The 10,083-nt window shown below is 43.8% G+C and overlaps 1 protein-coding gene across 2 annotated transcripts in view; it reads left to right on the top strand.

Annotated features, from left to right (window-relative positions):
* The first annotated feature begins 1,253 nt into the window (after nucleotides 1-1,253).
* The window catches only part of LOC143286150 (uncharacterized), an 11,637-nt gene continuing 2,807 nt past the window's right edge, over nucleotides 1,254-10,083 (top strand). Inside the window, exons 1-5 of one of the 2 annotated variants that reach the window (XM_076593753.1) lie at nucleotides 1,254-1,493; nucleotides 5,949-6,102; nucleotides 6,625-6,761; nucleotides 7,672-7,831; nucleotides 9,364-9,523. In XM_076593753.1, the coding sequence (XP_076449868.1) occupies nucleotides 1,433-1,493; nucleotides 5,949-6,102; nucleotides 6,625-6,761; nucleotides 7,672-7,831; nucleotides 9,364-9,523 (672 nt within the window). In that variant the 5' untranslated portion in view covers nucleotides 1,254-1,432. Of the gene's footprint in view, nucleotides 1,494-3,789; nucleotides 3,889-5,948; nucleotides 6,103-6,624; nucleotides 6,762-7,671; nucleotides 7,832-9,363; nucleotides 9,524-10,083 lie in introns of those variants that run through there. The other variant, XM_076593754.1, reaches the window with a different exon arrangement.

Below are 10,083 nucleotides of genomic sequence, written 5' to 3'. Positions count from 1 at the left end.
CGCTTGCGCAGTCTGTACAATGAGCCGGAGAGAGAGAGAGAGACAGAGACAGAGACAGAGACAGAGAGACAGTGAGAGACAGAGAGAGACAGAGACAGAAAGCGAGAAGGTGGGCCCACTAATCTAAACAATCAACACACTGAATTTGTGATCATTTCAACAGTCACCGACCCCCGCCGGCTGCCCCTCTGCAGTCTTTCAACTCGTGACCATATAATTTATAATATACTACACACACACACACACACACACACACACACACACACACACACACACACACACACACTCACACACGTGTACACAATTAAGAGAGAGTGAGATGTCTGAAGTCTGAATGGTTTATTGTTTAGGCATTTCTGTCCGTGACAACAGGGGTGTGGGGGTGTGGGAGGGGGGGGGGTGACTTCCGTGTTAACATCCATTATAAAGAACAGCGTCAATATATGAAAAGCAAACAAAAGGAAAAAAGAGAGAGAGGAGAGAGAGAGAGAGAGACAGGGGCATAGAGAAAAAGAAAAAGACAAAAAGATACATGGGCAGATTGGTGTGCAACCATGCGTCATTAACTGAAGATAGACTTGTTTCTATGGGTGAAGGCTTTGGACAAGAACAGAGAAAGTGGAATGCATGTCATCACATCTGCAAACAACAGTGACAATTTAAATGCATTGAGGCGCACATAATACTTTTTCGGTGTATAATGTAAAACACACACACACACACACACACACACACACACACACACACACACACACACACACAGAGAGAGAGAGAGAGAGAGAGAGAGAGAGAGATACAAACAGACAAGCTGACGCTGGCTGACTTTCTGATAATGAGAGATCGAGGAGAAGGAGGAAGAGGAGAAATGTCGTTTTCTGTCAAGTCACACACACCTACTAGTGATTGTAGACAAAAAGAGAGATAGATGGAAAGTCTGTTCACCTCATTTGCAGCTTGGCACGACTGCATAACAAATAGCACCCAACTGGTTTCCCCTTTCTGTATCAGAACCCAAAGCGCGATCCAACATTTTCCTAATTTGCGATAACAAGCCTCTTTCGGAGCCATTTGCATTTTTTTGTAATTCGACACTGATCGTTAGGTAGGTGCCCATGTGGTCTCTGCACTAATTATATGGAGCCTTTCATGCTAGAAAATTACACTTGATTGGTTCACGAATCGCATAAGAAGAGGCTGCTTCACCCTAATTCTTTTACTTGTATGAGTCGATGGAAATGGATGGGGGAAGGGAAAGAGGGAAAGAGCTATGTGGGCGCGGGACTAATGACGCTGGGACGAGATGAGTACAAATAATTGCTGGCTGTCGGCCGCTTTATTGTTTCGCGTCTCATTTTGGAGTTGATCAGCGACCAGCCGAACGTCAGTCTGTCAAGCAGCAGTGCCAGACACAGTTGCAGCCTTATCTGTCGTGATGGCGATCCCAGCATCTCTGCTTCTGCTGTCTGCAGTACTTCTTGGATTCGCCGGCGCAGGTAGACTTAACTATTTTATTGAAGTGTTGACCACAAATCGGAACATTGTAGGTGTTTGTTCTTTTCTCTTTCTTTCTTTTTTTTTTATGTTGTTGTTTGTTTGTTTTTTTATGTAAAGGCCATTGACTGCTGTCTTTAAACGCTGTTCGAAATTTTTTGCGGCGAAGAACATTCCAATAGAACGTTTAACGAAGACGTTAGTGACACTGACTTACATGGCCACTATCCTTGGTAAGAGACCAAACTCTGTCCGCTTTACAAACACGGAGTCAATTGCACAAAAGGTTGCCTTACCTGGGTACAGCCAGCTGACATCTGCTTTTAGGCGCTCAAACATGTATTTCCTGTGTCGTTCAGTCAGACTTCTAAACGAAATTGCACTCATGCAGTGATTTCCCCGTGGCCGGAATTTTTCATACAAAAAGTCGTTTTTGTTTGTTTGTTTGTTTTTGCTGTTGGTGTTGTGCCTTTTTCTTGGGGGGGATGGGGGGGGGGGGGGGGGGTGGGGAGTGGGGGGAAGGGCGGGCAGAGGAAATCAGAAATCTTAAAAATATACAGTGCTCTTCATGCTCAACGTTTCGTTGGAATAAGTGCTCAGAAGTGCTCATTCTGATCACTTATTCCATGCAACATGTTTTACAATGAAACGTTCTGAGCACTTATTCCATGCAACATGTTTTACAATGAAACGTTCTGAGCACTTATTCCATGCAACATGTTTAACAATGAAACATTCTCATTCTGAGCACTTATTCCATGCAACATGTTTTACAATGAAACGTTCTGAGCACTTATTCCATGCAACATGTTTTACAATGAAACGTTCTGAGCACTTATTCCATGCAACATGTTTAACAATGAAACATTCTCATTCTGAGCACTTATTCCATGCAACATGTTTTACAATGAAACGTTCTGAGCGCTTATTCCATGCAACATGTTTTACAATGAAACGTTCTGAGCACTTATTCCACGCAACATGTTTAACAATGAAACATTCTCACTTATTCCATGCAACATGTTTTACAATGAAACATTCTGAGCACTTATTCCATGCAACATGTTTAACAATGAAACATTCTCATTCTGAGCACTTATTCCATGCAACATGTTTAACAATGAAACATTCTGAGCACTTATTCCATGCAACATGTTTTACAATGAAACGTTCTGAGCACTTATTCCATGCAACATGTTTTACAATGAAACGTTCTGAGCACTTATTCCATGCAACATGTTTTACAATGAAACGTTCTGAGCACTTATTCCATGCAACATGTTTTACAATGAAACGTTCTGAGCACTTATTCCATGCAACATGTTTTACAATGAAACGTTCTGAGCACTAATTCCATGCAACATATTTTACAATGAAACGTTCTGAGCACTTATTCCATGCAACATGTTTAACAATGAAACATTCTCATTCTGAGCACTTATTCCATGCAACATGTTTTACAATGAAACATTCTGAGCACTTATTCCATGCAACATGTTTTACAATGAAACGTTCTGAGCACTTATTCCATGCAACATGTTTAACAATGAAACATTCTCATTCTGAGCACTTATTCCATGCAACATGTTTTACAATGAAACGTTCTGAGCACTTATTCCATGCAACATGTTTTACAATGAAACGTTCTGAGCACTTATTCCATGCAACATGTTTTACAATGAAACGTTGAGCATGAAGAGCACTGTATTTTGAAGATTTCTGATTTCCTCTGCCCGCGCTTCCCCTCACTCTGAGTATCTCGACGGTTTCTTTCTTGTTTATATCACACATGAACCACGAAGGCTTGGCCTGTTGTTGTTGTTGTTGTTGTTTTCTAGGTCTACAGGCTTAAGTGTTTTGCTTAAAATCACACTTTAGAAAAAAAAAAGTATGACTGTTTCAAATTTATATGACTATAACATTTTTTTTCATCTTATTCTATTAATAATGAAGTTTGTTGTTTGTGAGCTACTTGATAGTCATATCGTTGCTCACCCTTGTTCCCCCTCACCCCCCTCGCCTCTCTCTCTCTCTGTCTCTGTCTCTGTCTCTCTCTCTCTCTCTCTGCGTCATGTTTTCCGCCTTCCGCTGCTTATGAACCGTATGTATATTCTGTGTACTGCAATCATCATTAATTATCGCTGACATTATTTAGTGCATGGCCTTAACGTGTAGCATGGTACAGAATGTAGAGCCAAACTACTGCTAAAAGCTTAATGGACGAGGGCGTTTCCTTTGGGCTGAGTGTTCTGGAAGTTAACAAACAATATAACCCCGATGGCAACAGAGTGAGCTATGCATACAGCAGCAGCAGCGGTTGTGGCGGTCGTATAAAAACATGTAACAGGTGCAGCTTATTAGCAGGACTGAGCACCGATTGCATCGTTTTGCAGTGAGGTGCCGTGAAGTATTGCTCTTTCGTTTATTCTTGGTTATATTTGGCATCTTTTCTTCCCTTCTTTTTCTGTCATTCACTTCGATTATGTTTCCTCTCTTAAACTAGGGTTTCTTTCGGACAGTACGATTCCAGTATGCTTCGAACAGCTTTCATTTCTGCTATACCGTCAGCGCGTGGCTGCAAGGTGCGACATGGTGATTATTATAACAAGCATCAGCTTGTGACCGGTTCCATCCCAGATCAGTGAGTGTGCGAAAGAGCGCGACGAATCAGAATGCTGGACCTTCAGTCTTCTTCAATGGTCTTGGGTTCGATTCCGGTTTCGGTGCCCGATGGCTGGAAATCGGTTTTTGTGTCAGATCTCTCAGGTCACTATGTACAGACCTCCTCGTGCCTGAATCCCCACAGTTGCAGAAGATCAAGAACATACTTAAAAATCCTGTAACGGTCCATGTCAAAATTCTATGGGTTATAGAAACGAAAATTCTCAACATGCGCACCCCCCAATTTCGCCGTTTAAACGGTGGGTAAAACCCGTTATACATGTAAAAGCACACTAACGTATCAATACGAGTGAAACTGGAAGTCCCCGGGGTGCAGAGACGATGAAGAAGAGCAACAAAACCACGCTGAATTAAATAGGAAGCTGGGATCCCTCAGTGGAGTGACATCCACGTCACACATGCGTTTCGGGAAGTGTTGCTAAACTTTGAATAATATAGATGTCGATGCCTTGCCTCCAGTGAATGCCAGGATATTTTGTCAAAGGAAGTGCAGACTGCACTGAGTCTTGTCATGTGATCCCAAACCTGCACATTCATCTCCCTAACAAAAGTGGACTGTCATCGTCATCATTATCCATCATAAGAAATACATACAAATGGTCCTATAATCCTTGGTCTTTTAAGTCCCGTTCTCTTGGTGACCCTTTTCTTTTTTCTTTTTTTTTTTAATAGCTCCTTTCACTTTCTTCCATGTCCTTGGTGATTACGTGTCAAAGTCTTTGGCGTCGGCAGATTCACAGAAACTGTCGATGGAGGGGCGTGGTGGCAACAGGGCTTCGGTAAAGGCAAACAATGGGGTAACCAAACACCCTGCCTACGAAGACATTTAAATCATTTTGTTTCTCCACATCTACAGACATAAATCATTTTGTTTCTCCACATCTACAGACATAAATCCTTTTGTTTCTCCACATCTACAGACGTCCTGTGTTCCTTCACATCAACAAAGACTCGTATCCTTCCCCCTCCATATCTACAAATACGTGTACTCTTTGTTCTTCTGTATCTACAAAGATGATTGTGATTTTTCTCCTTCAAATCTGACTCGCCATTGTTGTCGTTATTCTTCTTCTGCAACTTCCACATACACCCGTGTCAACCATAGATTATTTTTGTGTACGACTGTTTCTACCCCGCCGTTTAGGCAGTCATGCTCCGTTTTCGGGTGCTGGGTACATTCGTATTTCCATCACCCACTGAACGTCAATATGAATCTTCAACATGCGTGTTTGATCTTCTGCGTCTGTATGCACAGGAAAGGGTTTGGTTACTGGCGGGTCTGCACATATGCTGACCCGGATGATCGGAAAATCCGATTTCCACCCATAACACACCTGACGCCGAAACCAGAATCGACCCAAGGACCATTAAATCAAACTTGATCAGTCGCTCTGATCAGTTTGCTATACCATCATTTTCCCCAAGGTCGATGTCAGTGAAGCTACAGAATGACTCAAGCTGAAGTAATTGACCAGTCACCAGCTAAGCTGGGCACAAACAAAACTTTGCAAAGAGAACAACACTCTCGTTGCCATGGGATCTATTCCAGTGCGCCAAGCAAATGCTGTACACGGGACCTCGGTTTATCGGCTCATCCGAATGACTAAACGTTCAGTTTGATTTTCCAGGAGAAAGGTCGAGAGCGGGATTCGATCCCACACCCTCACGGACTCTCTGAATTGGCAGCTGAGTGTCTTAACCATTCTGTCATCCTCCTCCTCCTCCATAGGACAGAACAATGCTTTTTCAGTCTACGAGGTTTTGTGGTGTTGCAGAGCCTGACTACTGCAAGCGAGGGTCCAAGATTTCTGAGAGCTACCAGCACTGTTTTGAGGAGGCCCACTTCCGCCACCCCTTTCCCCCTCTCTTCCAGCACCACGAGATCCTGGATGGCTGCATGGTGGAGGCCTATGCCAACCACACGTGCAGGTCTGGCCGTCATCATCATCATTGCTATCATCATCATCATTATCATCATTACTATCACCGTCATCATCATCATCATAACTATCATCATTATTATCATCACCATCGCTGTCATCATCATCATCATCATCATCATCTCCATCACCACCACCATCACTATTACTGCCATCATTATCACCCCTATTATCATCATCATTACCACCATCATCATCACTGCCGTAATCATCATTATCAGCCAAAATTACGATAAAGTAACACATTGTACATGTGTGAACAATTCAACAAAAATCATGATTACCACCACCATCATTACTGCCGTAATCATCATTATCAGCCAAAATCACGATAAAACAAAACATTGTACATGTTTGAACAATTCAACAAAAAATGTACCCACGACCCATTCTTTGATGGTCTTGCATTCACACTATTTTCAGTGTTTCGTGATGTAGAACACTGAACAGCTTGTCCCCGATTCATCCGTACACGTGACCTTTTTTTTCTTTTCTTTTTTTCATGCTACAGAGTTGTGAAACCACAGGCTTTGAGGTGTTTCCGACGCAACATCCGGCTGTGTGACTACAGAGAGAGGCTGTATGCCATCGCTGACGAATCAGGCGGGGCATGCTTCGGTAATCACATCAACAGGGAATTCAAGGAACGTGAGTAGCAACTGCAGCGGCTGAACGACAGTGCCAGCAACAGCAGTATTAGCCTAGTTGCGGGATCGGGATACTGTTAACTATCACCGGTAGCAGCAACAGTAGTAGTTGTGAATTCATGTTATGACGCTGTTGACTCTGCATCACATCACCACCGACCCACTAACTGTAGCAGCACTGGCAAAAGCAGAAGGCTATTAGTAATAGTTCAAGTAATAGCAGCAGTAGCAGCATCAGCAAAGGTTGTTGTTCAGTCATTACAGCAGCTTGGAAAAGGTAGGCCTGTAACACCACCAGTAATGGAGCTGCGGAATGTGATCGATGATGGTTGCTAGAGTTCGGTGTTGTCATTATTTTGGGAGGGAAAAGAATATCAGCATAACATCACCACCGAACCACAAACTGTAGCAGCACTGGCGGAAAAACAGAAGGCTAAAAAACAAAAGGCTGTTAGTAATAGTTCTAGTAAAAGCAGCAGCAGCAGCAGCAGCAACAGCAAAGATTGTTGTGTCAATCATTGCACAGCTTGGAAAAGGTACACCTGCCTGTAACACCACCACTAGTGGAGCTGCGGAACACGATCGTTTATGGTCGCTAGAGTTCGTTGTTGGCATTAGTTTGGTAGGGAAAAGAAACGATAGGATAATGATGATGACGACTGACCGGACTACGACGACGACGACGACGACGATGGCAACAACACTGATGGTGACAACAGAATAGAATATGTCTTTATTACCAAGTGTACCGGGATCACAAGGAATATTGGGGGTGTGGGGTGGGGGTGGGGTGGGGGGATAGAATATAACAAGGTACGAACATAAATCGAAAATCATACGAAAATCACCATGACGACGGTGTCGTAAGCGCGGAGGACGCCGATGACGCCGTGATGATGTTACTGTTGCAGACGTGCTGAACTTTCTGCAGCCAGTGCGGGGCGACTCTCAATGCTTCATACTATCAGAGAGGGCCTACGAGTGCTACATTGATGCCGGCTACCGCATGGCTGTTGACAACCCAAACCTCCACCTCTTGACGATCGAAGAGTTCATGCCTGTCGCTAACACGTGAGTAATGTAGAGCTATATGTGAGTTATGTTATGGCTTGGATCTCTCCGTTGGAGCACTTTTTCCTTCTCACACATAACGATACCCAGACTCATGCCGCCTCTAATGAATGATTGAATGATATGGATACTTATATAGCTCCAATCTTCGGTCGGAGACCAAGCTTTAAGCGCTTTACAGACTCAGGGTCATTTGCACAACAGGCTGCCTACCTGGGTAGAGCCGACTGACGGCTGCCATTGGGCACTCATCATTCGTTTTCTGTGTCACTCAATCAGATTTCAGAAACGCACACATACACACTCAGATAGGCATGTAGCATTTTACGTGTATGACCGTTTGTTCATTTACCACGCCATGCCGGCAGCCATACTCCGTTTTCGTGGATGTACATGCTGGGTATGGTCTTGTTTCCATAACCAACCGAACACTAACATGGATTACAGGATCTTTAACGTGCGTATTTGATCTTCTGCATGCGTATATACACACCAAGGGGGTTCAGGCAATAGCAGGTCTGCACATATGTTGATCTGGAAGATCGGAAAAGTCTCCACCCTTTTCCCACCAGGCGCCGTTACCGAGGTTCGAAATCGGGACACTGAGATTGAAAGTCCAACGCTTTAATAACCACTCGGCTGTTGTGCCCGTCACTGGCCCGGCACCAGGAATCCTTCAGGGCATGTCTACCCCGGCGCCAAAAAGACAAAAAAAAAGACACTGCACTGCTGCAGAGGTGTCTCGTTACGTCGTGCATTCGTTTATTAGTTTTGTTTCGGTGGTCAGTCGCTTGCTTAATAATCGCTTGCTTTATTCTCGGTGAGGTGGGGGAGGTACAAGTACCGAAGTGAGTTTTAGTTTCAGCGATCTTTTTGTTTTTTGTTTTTTGTTTGTTTGTTTGTTTGTTTGTTTGTTTGTTTTGTTTTGTTTTGTTTTGTTTTTTGTGGTGAAAACTGCAATGCAGTCAATGTCATCGCGTGAAATACTGAAAGATTTCTCAATGACAGTCACAATCCGTGGTGGTTTTTTGTCGGGGATCAGTCGGCTCTTCCCAGGTAGGCATCCGGCTGTTGTGCAAATGACTCCGAGTTTGTTTAGCGCTCAGAGCTTGGTCTACGACCGCGGATAGGCGCTATATAAGTATCCATATAAAATCAAATCAAATCGTTCAGTGATTCTTCCGTTTGTTCTTTGGTTGGCTGCTCGGTTGGTGGGTAGGTTTGTTGTCTGGGAGGTCGGTCGTTATACATGTCTGTGTCGACTGGCCGGTAAGACAGTTGTGGATGGTTAGATCAGTGGTCTGTACATGGCTGGCTGACTGGTTAATTGATTTTTTTTCTTTTGCCCCCCCCCCTCCCCTCTCCCCTACCCCCTCCCTTCCTGCTTCCACCCCTCGTCTCTCCCCCTTCATTTTTTTTCTCCTTTTTGTAGCGGGGGCGGTGGGAGTGGTTAGTTCAGGGAGGCGGAGGATGGCGCTATTTCCAATATCGCAATTCAATTACACCTTTTTCTTCTTTTTTTTCTATTATAGGTTTTTCAACAATACTTACAACTGCTTCATCGAAATCTTCAAGAGCAATGAGCCCATCTGCGAGAACTGGCAGATCCCACTTCTGTTGGAACTGCAGGGGACAGCACTCCCCTCGCTGTTCGGGATGACCTTCACCGCTGAGCAGATGGACAGACTGGAGGTATTGGACGGCGATTAATGCCTTAGTATCATTCTCTTCTTCTTATTATTATTATTAGTAGTAGTATTTAGTATCCAATGAGGCAAAGAAACCACACCAAAAAAAAACTTACTCATTGTAACTCACCCAGAGACAGAGGCACGGCATAACTGTAAGTCATCAGCAGTAACCGCCCAGTGATACACTTTGCATCCTTGGTTTCTACACAGAACAACACAGTCGCGCATGACGGTGGCTTTACTTACGCACAGCTGTGGATGTGCAGGCCTCACGCACTCATAAAGACGTTTGACACAATCTGTGATGCATGCACCCAGACCAAACCCCCGTGAACACGAACCTTAGTCATAGACTTTACCTAAATGCAATTTAACCCCAACCCCACACCTTACTTTCCTCACCCTGATCTTAGCACTGATTCCGTGTGCATCTTATGAATCAAAATTGTGTAGGACAAATGTATTTGCCTTTAACCGTGGCAAACAATTATGTAATTAGCCACTGCACCGATTTGTATCCAGATCTTTTTTCTCGATTTTCCATCAGTTCACAGGAACATG

The sequence above is a fragment of the Babylonia areolata genome, chromosome 9, assembly GCF_041734735.1.
Source record: "Babylonia areolata isolate BAREFJ2019XMU chromosome 9, ASM4173473v1, whole genome shotgun sequence".
Taxonomy (NCBI): Eukaryota; Metazoa; Mollusca; class Gastropoda; order Neogastropoda; family Buccinidae; genus Babylonia; species Babylonia areolata.
Note: the sequence above shows the minus strand (reverse complement) of the source record. Positions and strands in the feature narration are given on the sequence as shown.